This window comes from Primulina huaijiensis, chromosome 8 (genome assembly GCF_012295235.1).
Source record: "Primulina huaijiensis isolate GDHJ02 chromosome 8, ASM1229523v2, whole genome shotgun sequence".
NCBI classification, from domain to species: Eukaryota; Viridiplantae; Streptophyta; class Magnoliopsida; order Lamiales; family Gesneriaceae; genus Primulina; species Primulina huaijiensis.
Genome location: NC_133313.1, coordinates 19,464,183 through 19,486,851, shown reverse-complemented (window position 1 = coordinate 19,486,851; position 22,669 = coordinate 19,464,183). Strand labels below are relative to the sequence as shown.

Genomic DNA, 22,669 nt, shown 5'->3' with positions numbered 1-22,669 from the left:
AAAAGGAAGTGTTGTGTTGTGTTGTGTTTGAAGGAATTTGGGAAGTTAGAGTAGCTTCTTCTTGTTTTTTTGTTGTTTTGTTTTTAATTAATTAATTCATTTATTATTATTATTAATTTATTAATATAATTATTTTTGTGAGTAAAGAAAAGCAGAGAATAAAGCAATTTCAAATGATTGATACAATAGAAAGGACTAAAAGATGGGGACTCTTTTCTTCTTTTCTTTTTCAATTTTCCTTCCTTCTATACTCACGAGACCAGCTTGTTTTTGAATTCAGAAATCAGAATCAGACACGAATTAAAGCTTATAATCCATATTAAACATGCAATTAATTAAAGAACCCATTTTCTCACTTCTCATGTATAGGTGGTGGATAAATTGTAAGTAATGAATGAAAGGAAGTGGGAGTTGTCTCATGTTGGAAAACGTGCGAATAATAATCTTCTTTGTTAGCTCCAAGTTTGAGCTAAGGGTTTCGACCTCACGGGACATCATGAGTTTTTGGAAGGAGGAAGACGTTGATAAGTTGGATTTCGGTGAAACACACACGCGCGTGGTCGGCTCGGTGAGATCTCTTGACCGTATTAATCTTTTTGGACAAAATTTATTGGGAAGTGCGTCCGTCCAGAAGACTGCATTTGATCCCATGCATCCCTTGGCCTTTCTCTCGCATCTTTGCTGCATTCCCTTCTCATTCACTTAGTGCTTGAATGTTTTGTACATTTCGTTCGCTGTTATTAAGAGTTGTTGTGATGCATTCTCTTGATTCGAAGTCGTTGTATCTTAGATACAATTGCCTCAATATAGAACACTGTTATATGAGCAATTTCGTCTCGCGAATAAAAAACTTATCATTGCCTCGACTTACTGCTTCATGTTGCTACACATTATTCCAGTGTCAATGATCCAGAATAGTCACAATAGTCTCACGAACATACATGCCAGTCAATATATGGTTATTTTTCTTTATATTAATAAAATAATTTCTTAAAAAAATAATGAAGTAACGCATTCAATAATAGAAAATACAAATATATACACTATTTAAATTTGGTTTAGCAACTTTTATCCAACCCTAATAATTATTTAATTAGTGGCAATCTTTGTCGATAGAAGATACTATGATCATCTCGAGCTTCGCTCCCATCATGGAATGAATTATATAAAAGTGAATGATCTCATCGACAACAAAAGAATATGTATATATCTATCTAGTTAGCATAGTTTTAAGGGTAATGCGTGCATTAGTACATACGAGAGTTTACTCAGTGTACATCATAAATTAACAACTGCAGGTTTTATTGTCATAAAAAAAACATGATGACGTACATCTAACTAAACGAGGAGAGTTAGTTCTTTTATAAATAAGAAATTGTGAATTTAAATAATATTTATTTATTTATTTATTTTTTGTATAAATTTTGTTAGCTCAAAAGATAGTAAATCCATCTTTATTCACAAATATCAAAATGTTCGATCCAATATTGATTAGGAACATGAAAGTTGAAACTTCCACAAGGGTGGAGGTATATATATATAAATAAAGTGGTCAAAAGAACTTCTTTTCCATCTCAAAAGACTTGTAGCACTATTGCCTTTAATTAAGCTGTTAATTTTGCCACACCGATTGGTATATAAATTTTAGGTCCGATTTTGTACAAAATTTAGTCCGAAATATCATACATTTTATTTTTCTAATGCAACCTATCCTTTTTGAACTAAAAGTTAATATATTAATGTTAATTAAATAAATTATCCACCAAAAAAATTTTATATGTGTGTGTGTGAATGTTTTTTTTTTTTTGAAAAAATTGTGAGTATGAAGTAAATAATTAATGGTTATATTATGATCACATAGCCGTTAGAAGAAAAGCATGATCTATATATAATCAAGAAATCATTATTATGGGAAATATCCCAAAGGATAGGCACTAAAAATGTGCCTTTTAAGGTTTAATATATTGATCTAAAGTACCCATTATGTAAGTACTTTTTTGGGCAATGCAATTTTATTTTTGTCATCAATGGCAGCCAAAAACGCAGTCATATATATATATATATATATACACACACTAGGAATGTACACGTGCATCGCACGTGGGTGACTAATAACGAAAAATATAATCACGAGAATTAGATAATATTTAAAGTCGTTTGAATAACATCATGTTTATAAGTATTTATCAATCTAAATATATCAAAACACAATACATAAAAATACATCATGACAATAAATCAAATATATTCACTTATTTATATGATATTTTTCAATCTGCGACATAATGACAACTCTCTTAAATGATAAATCAGCAAAAATATTTTTCATCCAAATATCATTCAAAATGAAAAACAATAAAAATAAAATTAACAGAATATTGAATTTTACCAAAATCAAAACTAAAATGTACTTAAATGGAGTACACATAGACAAAGGTCATAAAATTCTCTTAAATTACTAAATTATCATAATAATGTTAAAATAAAACCATTAAACTTGCTATTAAGTTAAATATCACTTTTGCTTTTGCTAACTTTTAATCCATTGCGGATTTTATTTAATTTATATGTTTTTTTAGAATACATATTATAGATAATTAATTTTATATCAGGATCAATCATTTATAAATTAATATGAGTGAATAATAATTTCAGTGAAACAACATTTTAACATAATATCACTCAAATAAATATGTATATGTAATACTCAGTTAAAAAATTTATAAGTAAAATTATAATATATAACAAATGATAATAAACTATCCATATAATTTACATTTATTATAAGGATTATATTGATTAAACTTTTTTTAAGGATTATATCAGAAATTTAGTTCAAAAGTAGAAAATAATTTTCATTCTTTTTAATTTATTATTACTTTTTCTCTAGATGAAAAAAGTTAAAATAAATCAAACTAATCAAATTATACTGTAAATAAAATATAATTTTGTTTTGCAAAAAAGCATATAGAATCTACATGCACACAATATTTATTTTTATTGGAAAAAGATCATAAGAAAATGACATTTACTGACACGATTTTAATGAAACTTGTAGAAAAGTGTAAGCTTGATATATTAATTAAATATCATAGTTTAATAAGTTAAAAATAAAATAAAGTATCATATTAAGGTATTTTGTAATATTTGTCGTTAATTCAACCAAATAATGAAATAAGGTTACTATCATTTTCAATCTGAATCCTTAAATATATTTTTCTCAAATAATTTACAATGCGTTATTAATTTAGTTAAATTAACATAATATTAATCGAGTTATACCCGATCACAAATCAAATGATCTTATCCGAAAGTTAACCGATATACTATTCTAACCACACTTTATACCAACTATTTCATCATGAAAAATTTTGAGTGGAGGTGATAGTGACAATCATTTACCCACACATACGCTCCATTGAGTTGCAATAATATATAATAATAATAATAATAATAATAATAAATACTATTTATTAGTAATCATGACTTAGTTAAAATGGTGTTGTATATTAGTAATATTTAAACAATAGGTTAAAAGTTCTTAATATAATAAAACTAAAATAAATATAGATTAATATATAATTCTGAAGATGAGAACTTAAAATGACTACAAAATAAATCTTTGGAAATTAATATAATCTCATAATTTTGTGAAAGATGATAAATATATTATATAGATTAACTGAACTGTAAAAAAGATGATAAATATAGATTAATATATAATTCGGAAGATGAGAACTTAAAATAACTACAAAATAAATCTTTGGAAACTAATATAATCTCATAATTTTGTGAAAGATGATAAATATATTAGATAGATTAACTGAACTGTAAAAAAGATGAAGGAAAAGAAACAGTAATAAAACACGAACCATCGATAAATTAAACTAATTAAATCAAGAAAACTAACGTAACATCAAATAATTAAGTAAAAAAACTCATAAAAGAGGAAAATAGATCATCACTACAATAAAATGAAACACTAAAAGATCCAATAGATTAAACAAATTATGTAATAAAAGTAAAATAAATATATACTATATAGTTTGGATAGGAGAGTTCAAAATAAACATCAAAATAAATCATTAGAGACCAAGATATAATCTTCAAATTTTGTGAAAAGTGACACGACTTATTAAAATAATTAAATCAAGGAAACTAACGTAACATCAAATAATTAAGTAAAAAAACTCATAGGAGGAAAATAGATAATCACTAAAATAAAATGAAACACTAAAAGATCGAATGCATCATCAAACAAATTAATGTAATAAAAGTAAAATAAATATAGACTATATAGTCTGGATAGATGATCTCAAAATAACCATCAAAATAAATCCTTAGATACCAAGATATAATCTTCAAATTTTGTGAAAAGTGACAAGAATCAACCGACTTTGGGAAAAAAAAAAAAGAAGTCATGTAGAATCATAAGGAGGAAAAAATAAGAATGAATTCAATGTTTTCAATGAATATTAATGCTCATATATTAATAATAAGTAATTAGTTATAGTTATTTAAGATAAGTAAAGAAATTACAAGTTAACCCATATAAGAATATAATTTGCTAAGCTAGATAAGAAGGGCATATAGAGAAATTCACAATTGGAATTGATATATTTATATGTAAGTAGATTAAAAGTAAAATAAATATAGATTATATAGTTTGGATAGAGTAGTTCAAAATAACCATCAAAATAAATCCTTAAAGACCAATATATAATCTTTAAATTTTGTGAAAAGTGACAAGAATCAACCGACTTTGGAAAAAAAAAAATCATGTAGAACCACAAGGAGGAAAAAATAAGAATGAATTCAATAGAAATTACAAGTTAACCCATATAAGAATATAAATTGTTAAGCTAGAGAAGAAGGGCATATAGGAAAATTCACAATTGGAAGTGGTATATTTATATGTAAGTCTAAGTAATTAGGTATAGTTATTTAAGATAAGTAAAGAAATTACAAGTTAACTCATATAAGAATATAACTTGTTAAGCTAGATAAGAAGGGCATATAGGAAAATTCACAATTGGAAGTAGTATATTTATATGTAAGTAGATTGGAAGTGATATATTTATATGTAAGTCTAAGTAATTAGTTATAATTATTTAAGATTAGTAAAGAAATTACAAGTTAACCCATATAAGAATATAACTTGTTAAGCTAGATAAGAAGGACATATAGGGAAATTCACAATTGGAACTGGTATATTTATATGTAAGTCTAAGTAATTAGTTATAGTTATTTAAGATAAGTAAAAAAATTACAAGTTAACCCATATAAGAATATAACTTGTTAAGCTAGACAAGAAGGGCATATATGAAAATTCACAATCGAAAGTGGTATATTTATTACAAGTGGTATATTTATATGTAAGTCTAAGTAATTAGGTATAGTTATTTAAGATAAGTAAAGAAATTACAAGTTAACCAATATAAGAATATAACTTGTTAAGTTAGATAAGAAAGGCATATAGGGAAATTCACAATTGGAAGTGATATATTTATATGTAAGTAAAGAAATTACAAGTTAACTCATATAAGAATATAACTTGTTAAGCTAGACAAGAAGGACATATAGGGAAATTAACAATTGGAAGTGGTATATTTATTAGAAGTAGTATATTTATATGTAAGTCTAAGTAATTAGGTATAGTTATTTAAGATAAGTAAAGAAACTACAAGTTAACCCATATAAGAATATAACTTGTTAAGTGAGATAAGAAGGGCATATAGGGAAGAAATTACAAGTTAACCCATATAAGAATATAACTTGTTAAGTTAGATAAGAAGGGCATATAGGGAAATTCACAATTGGAAGTGGTACATTTATATGTAATAAGTAGATATATGTGTGTGTGTGTGTGTGTGTTTGCGCGCGCACACACACATGAGATATACATGGTATGTTGTGTATTTAATTTTTTTTTTACGACGATAAAACCCGCAACCACTATCTTTCAATAGTATGTAGCAAACCATGCTAGTCAGATAAAACATATTGTGCAAACCTTGTGAAACAGGCTCGTCTTATAATATGTTGGTAGGAAGAATCAAACTCATGACATTTGAACAAGCGCTCACATACTTCATCGACTCGAACGCACTAAGAGCAGATTTCACGTAGATAATATAAATGATCTACTTATAGTTCCCAAGATTAGATGTTATTCTTTGCTAGATTTTGATGTACATTTGCCTATAAGGATATTAAGTCTTTAAATTACAATATAAAAAAGATGTAGGAAAATTAAACGAGGCCTAGAAAAATAGTGATTGGAGTTGTAATTATCTCCAAAAAGGATTGTAAAATGGAATTTGGAAAAGTTTAGGGGACTTGAAATGGAGACAAAGTTTCCACATATTGATCTTTTTGCAGTCTTTTCTTTAGCAAAAGAAAAGGTATATACATTATCCTTTTAAATATTGTCACTCTCTTGCATTCATAAAGCCTTTTGCTTTCTATAATACATCGCCACTCATTTTTGCATCAAAATAATGGAAGCCTCGGATCTCATCAAACTCCCTCCCACCAATATTTGTTATGAAATAATATGTCCTATCTCGTCTCATATATATTCAAGAGTATGTCTCTTGTGAGACGGTCTCACGAATCATTATCTGTGAGACGAGTCAACTCTACCGATATTCACAATAAAAAGTAATACTCTTAGCATAAAAAATAATATTTTTTCATGAATGACCCAAATAAGAGATATGTCTCACAAAATATGACACGTGAGATCGTCTCACACAAGTTTTTGCCTATATTCAATGTGAAATAAAAATTTAGACTTCCAAAAAAATTTAAAAATTTAATTATAATGAATAAATTTAAATATTATTTGATGGAGAAATTGTTTTTAGACAGATGAAAATGAGGTAATTAGGGGTGTGATGTGATGTTATGAAAACTTTTTTGCTTTCACAAAAAACAATGAATGCCTTGGATCCCTCAAAAAAAATCATAAGATTCACTATGATTTTGGATTTGGTAACAAATAACCAAGAAAAAAAGAAAAAAGAAAAGTGTAATTCAGATTGTGTTGTGGGGGCAATTCCCAGCTTAGACGGATAGGGTTCATGACTTGGTCAAAAAAGGGCAATTCACACTAAAGAAAAAAGGTAAACGAGAATGTTTTCCTTTTTCTTTTCATATAAAAAGAAAATGGGTGTGCTGTAATAATTGTTTTGATCATTTTTTAAAAAATACAAAGGAGAAATACTAATAAGAGTATAAGAGCAGGCTAATTATGTAATGTGTGGTTTTAATTTGATTTAGGCGCATGGTAATTTGTTCAATGTTTGTAATAAGTTTTTTTGAGATGAAAAAAATTGTTATAATTGAGTCTTGAATCTGAAACCTCACACAAATACACACGTTATTCAAACTTGACAGGAAGGACAATAAAAGTTTCATCCTCGAGAAATGGATGATCTAGTTTTCATTGTACTTGTGAGAACTTGAACTTTCGACAAGACTAACAATTTCAACAGCTAGTAAATTCAATAGCCGATAATTTTTCAGAAGAAAAAATTCAGTAGTAGCAGAAATTCAGCAGCTGCAAGTATTGTGCAGCAACTTACATTTTCAACAGTCGAAAATTCAGTAGCTCATACTATTTCAATAGCCTCCCAATTAGTGTTCATTATTTGTCATTATCTGACATGAGTTTTGCTAGACTTCTGTTATTATTTTGAATCTGTAAAAACAATGTAACTTCAGTGTTATGGATGAAAGACTGGTTTTCGAGTTCCTGAAATCCGCGACTTCCGAAGTTTGTTGTTTTCGAATGCATATTTGAGAGCAACGTCGATATCAATCATCTCGGTTCGAGGGAATGACAATACTAACATAATAATTAATTTTCGGATGGGAAAAAAAAACCAATAAAAGTCGGTGTGCATTTATTTTCTCGGAACTCATTCAAGAGAGAATGATACAATATCATTCATTATTAAAAACAAAAAAAGATTAATCTTCAAAAGAAAACACAAATATTCTCTAAACCAGCCATGCAAAGGTTGAATGATTTTTCACCACTTGAGCTTTGATGGGAAATACTGTATCAGAGGCAAAAATAAATAATAAAAATCCACGTTTTATTAAATTAATCAAAACAAATATAATCAAGAAAATGTGTATTATATAATAAAAATTTATAAATAAAATGAAAATTCACCTTCTGAATGAGGGAGATGTAGTATGGCTTAACTTTCTCCACATCAATATTCACGTTGCTTTTGCTATAAAGATCATATTTGCTTCCACAATTTATTTATTTATTCACATCCAAAATATATATCGTTAGTTTGAATTCACAATAAATTATAATAAATAAAACCCATAAAACAAAAATAAGGCTTACTTGAATATTTGGAGCCATTTTAGGTTTTCAAAATCCTCTTCATTCATTAGGTGTCCATACGCTCCCGACCCATGCAATGCTTAATTACCATATTGACACACAATTATTAAAATTAAGTAATATGCAAACATTAAGTATAAACACACGTATGTAGGACCGAGCGCTTGCCGCTTTACTAAAAGTTATAGCTGGTGATAACTGTGCAATTCAAATCTTTTAAACTGCATAGCAACCCAAGCACCATGATTCGATCGCTCTACCTAACATAGACAATTATTGCACCTCAACAATGTATTAATACTTACAATAAAATGAATGATATCTGATAACAAATAATGCAGCAGATGGTAAGGTGGTTTTGTTTTCCTTAGCGACCTGAAACATGAAGACACGTATGTATAACATAGACTAAAACGAATTTTTTTTTTTTTTAAAAANAGTCTAGTCCACATCCTTTGGAATAAATTCCAAACTTAGTGTTGTAAGCAATATTTTTGTGATCAGGGTTGTCTTTAAAGAACTGCAAAGCCATTTTGGTAAATTTATTATAGGTTATATTTGCATAAATTTATTTTGCGTTCGACGAGGAGTAATTATTCATATATCTTAATATTATTAAAACATGTGTATCTTTCACGTATTAATAGAAGTTGACATTACGCTGATGATCGAATGACTAAAATTGAACCACATTATACGAGGATAACTACTTCAGATGTAGCATAGAAAACTCCAGATTTATGCATTTCTGCTTCTAATTTTGCTGTTTGTTATAACTTAGGCGGATTTATCATTAAATTTTTGAGTAATAATAGAGCAATTTGAAAAAAAAAAACTATCGTAATTTCATTCATTGGTGTGTGTATTAGTTAGACATACGTACCTTGTAATGAATAATGGACTCATCGAATGCGCAGCCTAGAGGGAATGTGTCACCTATGCATAATATACAAGATAAGGCTATTATATTAGCATATTATAAAAGATTTTATGGATATTCATAAAATTCTAAAATAAAATTTCTCACCAACAACTGCCCATTGTGGGAGACCTCCAAAACTTGGAAGAAGAAGAACTTTTCCAAGATCTATGACATTATGAACATAAATAGTCAAGAACTTAAAATCAGTTCAAAATCTCACCGTAATCTCTAAAAACTACTTCATATAATCGAAATTTTCGTCGATCAAGAAGTTTGGAAAACAAACACGAATAAAAACGCATAATTACTCATATATAAAGCGAAGGAGAATCGATTTATTCATCCGAGTTAGACTTGAGAGAGAGGCCCAAGAGACCTCCGCCTGAGCCAGAGCCTTACAAGGGGGGGAAAATTAAATAATTATATGTTATTTAAGTCCAAAATTAGTTTTATTCTTTAAAAGTTAACCTAAAAATTGTGCAACTATATAAATGGACCAAAAATATACACACCCATGTTTTAAATCCCCACTAAGAATATGACATGTGTTATGTTTCTTCCATGGGTTGCGTTATCTAACATTAATCAACTTTTATTTTGAAAAATGACCATATGATGTATTTCAATACACGGAGATTTTTAAGACGTCCACCAAACATTTTCACTCATCTAGCTAATATATGAGTGTCACTTCGGTGGTGGACACAGAGGTGAGCATAATGGGTGTACAACATATACACCCACTGTGCACACTTTACGTGAGCACCGATGAGGTGATACTCAACTATTGAATGTACAATTTTGATATGTTTCGTTACATCTAATAAATAAGTGTTTTATCATCGATGCTCACATAAAGTGTACACGATGGGTATATGTTGCACACTTACCGTGCCCACCTCTTTGTCCACTACTGAGGTGACACTTATCTATTAGATGAGTATTTTTATTGTAATGAAAAATTGAATATCCGTCTCACATTAGTTTTTGTGTATTTTGAATATTTGATATTTTTAAATCTTATACAAGTCTTTGTGGTGAGAGTTTAATATTTGAGGTTCAAGTACACGCACCGATCTTGAGTAGTAGTTACCATGAATAAGGGCAGTCAAGTGTAACCAATCTTGATTGGGGTAGTCTTTTCTGATGGCCTCGGCAGCTTGCAGCAAATGTTGAATCTGCGGTGCATCCAAATCAGGATCACTTTCATCCACCACTTGGTTTAGAAGCTCGCAGCATTCCCATATGCTCATTTCTATCCTATCCAATTTTCCGTATATTTCCCTCATTTGCATCACCTGAAAATCAATCGATTCAACTAGTGTCTTTATTTTTTAATCAATCACTGGAAATATATGTGTGTTGACTAAACGATGATTGATATGAAATGATTATCAGATGTGCTTACAAAATCATATGTTTGGTTGAGGTGCTTCAGTCGATAGATTTCCGTCACGCTCTCTTTTCTTTCACTTCCGGCTTCATAATCCCTGTCATTTTTTACACACAAACAGAATCAATACCCACCACCGCCTAGCATTTAGACAGTTTTTTTTTATTACCTAAATATCTGATTCTTCTGGTTCATCTCTATATTTCTTAAATAATTCGTTTATATTTGATTCAAATTTGAAATCAATGGCACATTCATCTTCATCCGATATAAATTGATTGAATAAAATGCTAAACAATCTTTTTGAAAAAATTCTATATATCATATTAGATGACTGTCTAGGCGGATTTTGAGTCGCTCAGGCAGGCTGCCGATTTTGTTAACAGCGTCTTCTTTTTAAAATATTGGAATAAGTTAACATTTATTTTATTAAAGCGGAAGTTACAATTTTTTATCTTTATATATGTCTTTTCGCGATTTTGGTCAATCATTTCTTAAATTTCAATCTTAGTCCATTTCTTTTAATTTTTTGTAATTTTAGTCATTTTCCTTATGGAGCCGAATGAGGTACGGATACAACACACAAACGCTTCTAATACCATGTAATAATCCTATCTGACTAAAAATTTTGCAAAACAAAATCAATTTTATTTTTTTAAAAAAAAATGAAAGATAATGAACTAAGATTCAATTTTCTAAAATTATAGATTTTATGCAAATATAATCTGTAATACCTGAATGAATTGCCATAGGAGTTTCGAATAGGAACTTCAAATCCCCCATTCAAATGATCTGTTTCAGAAACCACCTTTTGTTGTACCTCTGCTTCCACCCCTGATGAAAGATATTGCATATATCTTTATATTGCATATATCTAATTATACCATTAAATGTTTCTCACATGTTTCACCGTTTATAAACGATCCATATTCCTTTAAATTACAAAAAAAAAAAGACAATATATATTCAGTTAGTGCAAGTGTAACAAGTAAAATACAGAGAACTGGTGGAAGCAAAGTGCTTGAAATATAACAAGGAGGTGACCAAAAACATGCCAATGTACCTGAGGAATGGATTCCGGCCGATGATATCTGAGCACGCAAGGTACTTCTCATGTTCAGAGAGTGGGGAGAGATTGGAGGAAAGGGGATCGTGTTTCCCCAAGAAAATGAGGAACCAGAGGCCAAATTTGCTGCACTGATCATTGTTTTAGAATGGAGATGGTGTAAATTGATTGAAGACATTATAAAGATAGAGATGAATAGTATTTGATGGTTTTTGGCATGAAAGAGTGTTTGCTAGAATCTTGAAATGCGAAAAGTATAATCAATTCAACCCTCTTTTAGTGTGAGATACGCATTATGAATGAGTCTAAAGATGAAGGTGTTCAATTTGTGACATCCTATTGCACACACGAAAGATGTGTGAGTGCGATAGTTAGATAAGTAAATTTTGTCGAAACTCATGTTCAAGGCCTAAGTGGTTATAATTTTAAATATAAAATCTAACCATTGTTATAATTTTTTTTCTTAATTTGAGAAAAAGGGTTTGAATGATAAAATCCATAATGGATAGTTTTATTACACAACTAAAATATTCATTACATGGTAAAAAATAAGATTTTAATAAATTATTATAAGACATTTATATTATGAATTACTTCACAGGTGGGACTAAAATAAACCAGTATTGCAAATGAATCACTGAATTTCACACTATCACCCGCAACCTAATGAATGCAAGAAAATATTCGAGAACGGATCTTTCAGTACCTATTTGTACACTTTCTTGACATATTTTTTAGTCTGCATGTCGTAGTCTGTGCCGTATAGACACGAATACAGTAAAGCCTTTTGTGCAAATAAAAAGTTCAAGATTTGTCCAACTCAAAATGCAATAAGAATAATATAGAGTCAGTTTGACAATGAAAATAAATCTGGAGAAAGCCAAAGTCGAAATCAAAAGTCATTGCAACTAAATTATTTTTTTTTAAAAAAAATGATACTAGGTGGTTTAATACCCTCCCACGTACCGTTTATTTTAACAAAAATTTAACATATTTACAGTTGAGTGCATGAAAAGCACCACGTACACCAGAAGCATCTTATTGAAGTACCAAAGGGAAATAGACTGTCTTTAATGGTTATTTCAGGGGATACACCTACACTTGGCAGCAAATTTCACATCTTTGACGAAATGCGACTCAAGCTAGCTTCAATAGTTCCATGGGGTTTGTCTGCTGGTGAATATACATCATCTTCAAACTGTTAACAATCACCAAATTTGTAAAACATCAGCTCTTTCCTCCAAGCTTGGATATGACCAAGGTGTTGAAAATATAGACAACCAAAATTGAAAAGAAAAAAAGAAGAACAAAATTAACAAATGCGGGCAGGTGGGAATAATTGGTTTAAATTTCTGTAGTGCAAGTTTAATACCATACTCGAAATAAAACACCAAATAGATACCAAACTCCTTAGATGTTCAATTCATTGTCCGCTTAAGAAACAAAAATCCAACCAAAGCTTTGAATATATGAGAGCAATCTACACAACTCTTTTCAAATTTAATAGTGTTGCTCTTAACATTCCATCATGCAAAACTTCCCCTGTTAATATAATTAATACTTTTCTGCCATGAACAACAAAATGATCTGAGACATGTACATAGTACTTGGCCAACTAGAAGTGCATCTAGGCTCAAGTCATGACCAAACTTAGACCTTGTACATAGACACGAGTCAAGCTACAGCCATGAAACAAGCACTTCAGCCATGGACCACGATCCTTGGTGTGTTACAAAAGGCAGATGCCTTCTAATCGTGTATTAAAAGGACATTCATTTTTGCTCAAAGGCTAATAACTATTTGTCAATTGTTATTTTTAATAGTTTGTAAATCTTACAATGGATGATATATAATAAAACTTTTACAAGTATCTGAATTCTAGTATGTTATTCCTTGGTGCGCCTCACTTCAATAAAACACGTGTCCTGTGCCTTACACCTCCGCTACACAATACTCATGAGTCTTAATACGAATTTGTACCAATAGTAATAAATATGGTTACATAGAAATGAGAATGATAAAATTCACAATAACAGGACTAAGTGTAGAATGTAATTCAAGAAATAACATGCTTCACCAAACTCTGCAAAGTTATGGTTTCCAGTCAGTAGGAAGAGACAAGGTTATTTCAAAATTTATTTGGTTCTCTGTTCTGCTGCTAATAAAAAAATTCTACCTGGACCATAACTGGGTTATCTTTGCTAGATAATTTGACAGGCAGAAAGTGGATATTAGGCATTTTCAACTGCACTGATGATATATCAGGAAACCTGAAACACACAATTATCAAAAGTGTCAATATATTTAGGAATACACATGTTGTGGTTCAACTGGATGGGATGGAGTGCAGGGGGTAGAGGGGCGGCAGAGGGGAGAGAGATAGAGAAGACCTAACAAGAATTGCATTTGCCACATGATAGAGAGTACTTTGAACAGATGGACCGTACACCCCATCCGTAGGAGGACAAAAGAAAGTGTCCACCAAGACACTTTTTACATCCATACATCTCTCCATGAAGTAAATTTTTTTTGCAGGGATACTTGCTAGAGCATTGAAAGGGTACCTGAATTGAGAAATAATCTTGTGTTAAACACGATAGAATCCTACTACTTACAAAAGGCACGGGTTATCACATAAACAAAAACTGGACATATGAGTTGCAACTTCGGATCTAAATTTCGTAACTAAAGTATATTGTGTTAATTACCTCCAAGAAGCCGTGACCTCTGTTGCCAACATCCTCTCTCGTGTGTCAGGCAATATTGTGTACTTGTCTCTTACGAATCCTTCAAAACCTGACTGCCGAACAGTCAAATTTAGAGTGAGTCAAATAGGTAAATCAGTCAAATAAAATCAAGCAAATTTACAACTACAGATGAAATTGCAATTTTTGCAGTCAATAACTTTTTCTGACAAATGTAGGGCTGGAAACGAATCGAACCGGTTCACGAGCTTTTCGAGCCGGCTCGATAAATATTTCATTCGTATTTGAACTTATCGAACTCGAGCCGAAATTATTTTGTTTGATAGTTCACAAGCCGCTCGCGAGCCTTAATATTTTATTAATATAATATTATTATACATTAAATATGTATATATTTCGAGCATTTTGGACATTTCGAGCTTTCGAACTTTCATTCTCGAACTTTAATATCCGAACAATAGTTCGAATAGCTCCCGAATAGGTTCGAACATTTTGAACCAAGCACGAACTCGAACTTCATTTCAAGTCGAACTCGAGCCAAAAAAATAAAATTTTCGAACTTCGAATCGACCTCAAACTCGAATATACTTAATTCGAGCCGAATTCGAACCTTGAATTTTTAATAATATTTGGCTCGATTCAGTTTGTTTACACCCCTAGACAAATGATAATTACAGTTGACATCTTTTTCATGCATGTCAATGCTCTGAATAATCTTGATGTGGATGATAAGGTTAGGAGAGGAAAAAATTGAGCGGTCGCTACAAGTTCTTTAGAAGACAAGCAACAAAGACAATGTCACTCAAGCAAAAAAATAAAAGGTTTAGAGCAGATTAGGCAAAAATGTTACAAGATCTTTGATTTTCATTTTTTTGATCATAAAAGATCTGTAATTTTATAATAACTCACTTTGGTTGTCTTCAGTATGGCCAATCCTTCAAGACAAGAAATCATCTGCACTTCACCAGATTTTTTTTATCACGACTTCAGTTGTGTGCTTCTCCGATCCAAGCTTAAAACCTTGATATGAGTCATCAGTGACGCTCGTTAAATATGAAATTCTTCCATCTCCATGTCCTCTCACCTTTGGCAAACATTCTCCATAAAACATTCCCATCCCACCCCACCCAATAGCTAAAAAAGTGGGAAGAAGTTGACCTTTTACGTTAAAATATTGACAGAAGTGCTTTTATTTTGAAGTAGAAACCACAATATTTTTTTAATTTGAAAAGTTAACAAACAAGCCTTAGAGTCCAAAGGCTTATGATTTTGAGTAGCGTGTCTCAACTCATCATTGCAAGAGAAATGAATATCAAAATAAATCTTTTACGGGAATGTGTTGTGGAGTTTCAAATCCTCCTTGCTGCACCATTGAATCATGGTGCATTTCCTAGAGATGATTCTTGTTCTTTTGTGTCTTCTTTAATCAAAATTCATCGATTCAAATAGTGCCCTAAATTAACTTACCATGTTCATGTGGTTGACCATTTACATAAACGTGCTCCCATGGCTTCTCGACTAATTTGATTATTGCAACAGCGACTTACAAAATTTACGAGATTAAACCTGATCACACGGTACTGCCAGAAGATATATTTTGTTTCATAGCCCATGAATAATGCTGGTCACTAGCAGACAGAAATACTGTTTCTTCCACTCGTGCCAATTAGCTGTCCTAGATCTATAGCGAATAAATCGTTGACTTCGACACCACCCAAACCAAGTCCAATTCTTTCAAAGATCTAGCCCACAAGCCGCTCATGAATGCACAATGAATGAGCATATGATCCTGTGTTTCCATATCATTCCTACACAACACACACCAATTGGGGCACATAACAATTGAGGGCAACTTCTTTTGCATCATCTCCGAGGTCGGCAATTTACCCAGAATCGATATCCATGAGAATACCTAGATCTTTGTTGGAACTGGAACCTTTCATATAACATAGAAGAAATATAGAAAACGGGAAAGCTACTTTCGGGAAAAAATGAATAAAAGAAGGATTTGACAGAGAAAAGACAAGAGGATCCTCACTCCACACTCGCCTATCATCTACCCCTTTAATCAACCAAATCCTATCTAACACACCTAATAACTCAGTCAATTCTAATAACTCCTCATCAGTCACAACCCTTCGAAAATGCAATCCCATGATTGGGAAGACGACAAATTGTCAAAGTGAACAAAGTATGATATAGGTATATTATGAACCGCTGATAGCTTAAATAAAGACATGTAAAGATCTTTAAAAGAAGAATTCCCCCCCCCCCCCCCCCCCCCCCCCCCCCNCTCCCACCCCACCAAATGTCATCCCCAAACCTAGCTTTGTTACCTCTTCTAATCTTTATTGTCACTAATTGTTGAAAAGTAAGGTAAGATCGGGAAATAAACTCCCATGGGCATCTGAATGTCACATTTCTTGCTAAACCTGCATCCCACCCATTCTCTTGTAACTCATATTTACTCACTATGATCTTCTTCCACAATGTCCTATTTTCCACATAAACCTCCACCACCATTTCCCCAACATAGTCTTGCTTCTCAAAACAATATTCCCAATACCCAATCTGCTTTTTTCTTTATGTTTGCACACATGCTCCCAGGCAACCAAATAACTATGTGCATCACCATCAGCTCCATCCCATAAGAATTTCCTTGAAATTTTCTCCAGCGAGTCCTCTATTCCTTTTGGCACCCTAAAAGAGACATGTAATAAATTGGGAGTGCATTTAAAACCGATGTTATCAACGTTAACCTTCCCCATCTTGGCAGAAAAGCTCTCTTCCAACTTTTCGACGTCTTAGACAGAATGGGTTCCCAGAACGAGACTTGTAATGGATTTCCTCCTAAAGGCACTCCCAAATACTTAATCGGCCACTTCTCCTTACCACATCCAATTTGTTGTGTTAACAGTTCAACTTCTTATTTTTCAAAATATATACCCAACAAAGCACTCTTTTCCCACTTGATTTTTAATCCAGACATGTCGCAAAATGATCTCACAACTTCCACCAAAAACCTTATATGATCCTCTTTCTTGGCAAAAAAAAAAGTGTATCGTCCGCAAATTGAATATGAGATATCTCTATCCTGTCTCTACCAACCTCGATCCCTCTGATTAAATTCATGTCCTTAGCTTTATCAACCAACCTCCCCGACACATCCACTACCAAGTTAAACAAAAAAAAAGAGACAACAGATCACTTTTTCTAAGCCTTTTGTGAGAATTAAATTTATCATTTGGCCTTCCATTAATCATAATAGAAAATGATACGTTCGATACACATCATTTGATCCACCTTCTCCATTTCCCTCCAAAAACCCCGTCTTTCTTAATACAAAATCCAAAAAATCCCAATCTACATTGTTGTATGCCTTTTCGAAATCTACCTTCAATACCCACCCTTTTTTCTTCTTCCCCATTCCCTCTTCCAATAGTTCGTTCGCAATAAGACAACAATCGAGTATCACTACAAGAAATTCTGCATACAACAACGCACATACGACAACGGTTTTTCACAAAAACCGTTGTCGTATGTTTTTTAACAACGATTTTATCGAAAACCGTTGATTTTGGGGGGGGGGGGTCAAAGACAACTTTTTGGGGGTCAAAGACAACGGTTTTTGGGATCAATGACAACGGTTTTATAGAACCGTTGTCTTTGAGCGTTTTTTTTTGGGTCAACGACAACGGTTCTATGAACTGTTGTCGATTAGCGTGTTTTTTTGGACAATTGACATCGGTTTGAAGAAACCGTTGTCGATTAGCGTGGTTTTTTTGACAAACAACAACGGTTTTGAAAAACGTTGCAATATTTAGCGACGGTTTTTTCCAAAACAGTGTCGCTAATTTTAGCGACGGTTTTGACAAACCGTCGCTACGTTTAAATTAGCAACGGTTTTGGAAATAACCGTCGCTAATGTTAGCGACTGTTTTCAAAAACCCGTCGCATCTTTAAATTTAGCGACAGTTTTGACAAACTCGTCGCTAAAATTAGCGACATTATTTTGAAACCGTCGCTAATTTTAGCGACGGTTTGAATCCAAACCGTTACCAAATAAAAATATGCGCGACGGTTTAACCAAAACCTGTCGCAAACTGTCTATAAATATCTCCATTTTCTTTCCATTTTCCTCCACAACACTTAAAATTTTTCTCTTTTACACCATTTTATCACTTCACACAACACTTAAAATTTTTCTCACCACTTCATAACACTTAAAATTTTTCTATCTTACACCATTTCATCACTTCACACAACACTTAAAATTTTTTTTCTCTTACACAATTTTATCACTTTCACACAACACGTAAAATTTTTCTAACCACTTCATAACACTTAAAATTTTTCTCTTTTACACGATTTTACTACTTCACAACACTTAAATTTTTTTCTTTTACACGATTTTAGTTTTGATTATTAGTTTCTTTTAGATTTATTAAATTATTAAAAGTGTTTTTTTTTTATTTTTCGAAACAAATTAGCGACGGAAATCTTGACAGATGACCGTCGCTAATTTAGCGACGGTCGTGATTGCTACCCGTCGCTAATTTTAAATTAGCGACAGTTTTATTCATACCCGTCGAAAACCGTCGCAAATTTGATCTACCACAACGGATAAAAACAGTTGTCGTTGAACAGACTTTCAACAACACCCTCAGTTACAACAGTTTTTAAATGGCTACGACAACGGATAAAATCCGTTGTCGTTTGCCGTTTTTGTTTGTAGTAGTGTATCTGTCTTCCCTCAACAAAAGCATTATGAGATTCGGATATTATATCTGACAGCACATTCTTAATCCTTGCAGTTAAAACTTTGGCTATTATCTTATACAATCTTGTTGTGAGACTGATCGGTTTGAAGTCCTTAACCTTGATTGATTCATTTTTCTTCCGGATCAAACAAATGTATGTTTCATTGGTGACACCATTCATGATTCCGCTTTTAGAAAACTCATTGATAACCTTCCTTAAATCTCCTTTAACAATATCTCAGCACTAGTCTATCAATTCATTATATACAACGAGTTTTTTATAACTTCTAAACTTACTCGCTTGAAATCCAAAATCATTTTAGCAAAACACTTGATTAAGGTAATTACAAGCCATTTTCAAATCTTGCTGAAATCTCCATATTCATGCACTTAACTGTGATTCATCACAAAGCAATATTTTCAGTGAAAAGTTCCAGCGACCTTCGTCATACTTTTTACTAAACTATCTGACTATGCAAGCCACAATTTAAGTACACTGGCAACCCAACTTTTAATAAAATTACCTGCTGATAAAAGGAGGTAAAGTGCTAGCCAAGTATAATAGCATGTCCTCCACTGAAAGTTGTTCGTTGCATTTTTTGGCTTTCACATATACCTGCATGGTCTGGTCATCAGTATCCAAAAGACAAAGGAACAAGGAAATCAATAATGGCACTGCAACTACAGATATAGGACATCATGAATTGATTCATCCTGTGATGACATGAAAGTATCAGAAAAAAATTTCATGGCCACGTCTTACAAGCCAAGAAATGCACAACATACTAGCAATAAGTCAACTCAGCAGGGGTCTCAAAGAAATAACTAGACTAATGAGTTTAAAAGTTGAAACAAGCGCATCAAAAAGAAGCTAACAACAAACAACGAAAGCTATTGCATTTACATATGGAATCACACATTGTTCTTCTACTGAATCTCTAAGGTGATGCAACCAAATGTAAAGCATCCAAGTCAGGTTGAGGAATTCATCGAAGGACAGAAGATATGAAAGACCTTCAAAAGCCTCATTTTCTTCCCATCTCTTTCTGCTAATTATTTTATGATCACACTGAAACTCCACTCTCTAGAACAGGGTATAATATTATAAATGTAACACATCGAATATTAAAAGCAATAAAGAGTAGCTTATAATCCTTCTTTCTGGTTTTATCACTCAATAGCCAAACCTTTTGGGATGCTACCAAGAACCTCTTGGGTTTATAACCTAAGATATACGGATTTGTCTGATTTCCAAAACGCACACGCACAGTAACATATTTTTGGTACGAAAACAAGGAAATTCCCGCTTTGACTATCTTCATGAGTGTCAACTCTAACGTCTATAATGCCAAAAAAAAAGTTCTGTTTCCTTATATAATAATCTAATCCAGAAAACTCGTTCGTCAGACATGAAAACAAATATAAGTAGAGCCAAATGATCCCATAACATTAACCAAATCTCCAAGAAAATCAAATCAATAATAAAAGAAACTCTCCAGAAATTCTGAACTCCATAGACCATAGTACCATCATCAAAAGATACAATTGATTTGTAATGAGAAAAAACAGAAAGATCAATCGAATTACGGTGTTTTTAATGGTATCGGTGGCGAAGATATCAGAATTGTCTCCTCCAGTGTACGCGGGGATGCAATCGGAGAGAAGACTGATGCTGACGTTCCACTCGACGAAATGGTGAGTTCCGCCTGGTTGCTTCCAAACCCTCCCAACTCTCACTCTCGCTTTCCCGTGCTTCTGCTCCAATTTCAGACCCTCCATTCAAGAGAAAAGCTAGTGATGGAGATCGGGATTTAGGTATCAGTGATCATTCAGTCTCCGTGGCGCAAGTATAATTACTTTTTTCCTGTGAAACTGCAATTTAGTCATCTAATGCATCTTCGTAAGTTATTTTTGTTATTAGAACCTAATAATTAATATTTTATATTAATCGAACTGAACACACATTTAACTATTGAGATAAAAATTTATTAATCATTAGCTCTTACAAAATCTAGCATGCAGTATTAAAACTTAATAAATCAAAATCAGAGTAAAATAAGAAATGTAGAAATTGAAAAAACCAATAGGTAGTATAATCATAATATCATCCGCAACACTGGTGAAAAACCTGAATAAACTTATACAATCGTATGGAACTAGTATATGAAAAACCCAAAAAAAAAAAAAACAACAACCAGCACTAAACCAAACCCTGGTAAGAACTGCTCTGAAGGCATCATTTTCTAATGTCTCTCCCCGGCTCTTTCTGGTTCGTCCAACCTGAGACTTGTCCTGTGGAATAGTGCGTCCAAGATGAAAGCTAGGATGTGAGCGACAAGTCTGGTACGTAATATATGAGTATATAAATCTGTATGTGTATGCATAAATCATGAACCGGTGATCAGTTATCAAACTGAAAACTTGTCCTCAGACAAGAAGACGTTAAAAGTATGTAGCCTGTTCGCGGATCAGACGTCTGGGTGACTTGCATATCTCTAACAGACGCAGACCTACAATGTCTTGGGACACAATATCATGTTGTCATGTCGGATCTGATGGTAACTAGTGCTCGATCGTCTACAAGGAATGGAACTGGTTATCTCAAGGATACATGCTCGACATGATATAAAAATGCCGCGTAATATCATAACATGCATCATAAACCATATAACAAGTAAAATGCAATACATAGGCATGTATACTCAGTTGGATACCTCGGTCAGTATTTGTACATATCTACACTGGTTTGGGTAAAAGGTATATCTATGCACTGATCCTAAACATTACAAATCAACAAATGCATTACGCTCTGATCATGCTTTATATTTCCAGTATTATCCTCCAAATATCATTAAGGCCCTCAAATCATACATACATCCTTTGTAGCCCACTACAACAAAAATGGCTTTTCGCAGCGCGCAAATTCGCAGCGCACATTGCACGCTGCAAAGTTGAAAGCTGTTGAAAGTTCAAGATTATCCGCGGCGTGCTGCACGCCGTTAATACAAACTATTATTCGCGGCGCACCTATGCACGTTGTTGATAGTCATAGCATAACCGTCGCTAAGTAGCGACAGTTTCAACATTCCGTCGCTAAGATTAGCGACGGATTTTATTTAAATTCCGTCGCTACTTAGCGACAGAATATTTAAAACACCGTCGCTATATTGCGACGGTGTCTCAAAATTTCCGTCGCTAATTAGCGACCGAATTAAAATAAAATCCGTTGCTAATCTTGTTCTTACGATAAAAAAAATTTACGTTTATAATTTACTAAATCTTAAAAAAACGTACACTATAATAACAATATTCATCTTAACTAACACTAAAAAATTTAAAAAAAATTGAAACAAAAATACGTACCTTAAATCGAAATTTAAAAAAAAATTGAAACAAAAAAACGTACCTTAAATTGAAATTTAAATTGTTTGAGAGAGAAAAATTTTAAGTGT

The 22,669-nt window shown here is 32.1% G+C and overlaps 1 protein-coding gene and 1 pseudogene across 1 annotated transcript; both read right to left on the bottom strand.

Annotated features, from left to right (window-relative positions):
* Positions 1-7,893: 7,893 nt before the first annotated feature.
* Positions 7,894-12,039, bottom strand: LOC140983264 (probable inositol oxygenase). Its single transcript, XM_073450227.1, has 10 exons — positions 11,750-12,039; positions 11,421-11,520; positions 10,702-10,783; positions 10,387-10,591; positions 9,399-9,458; positions 9,255-9,307; positions 8,677-8,746; positions 8,372-8,450; positions 8,186-8,267; positions 7,894-8,066 (listed from the first exon to the last, which is right to left on the bottom strand). Exons 1-10 carry the CDS (start codon positions 11,928-11,930, stop codon positions 8,040-8,042), a joined length of 939 nt encoding a protein of 312 aa, XP_073306328.1. The 5' UTR covers positions 11,931-12,039; the 3' UTR covers positions 7,894-8,039.
* Positions 12,040-12,571: 532 nt separating this feature from the next.
* On the bottom strand, positions 12,572-20,996 carry LOC140983467 (uricase-like; annotated as a pseudogene).
* Positions 20,997-22,669: the final 1,673 nt, after the last annotated feature.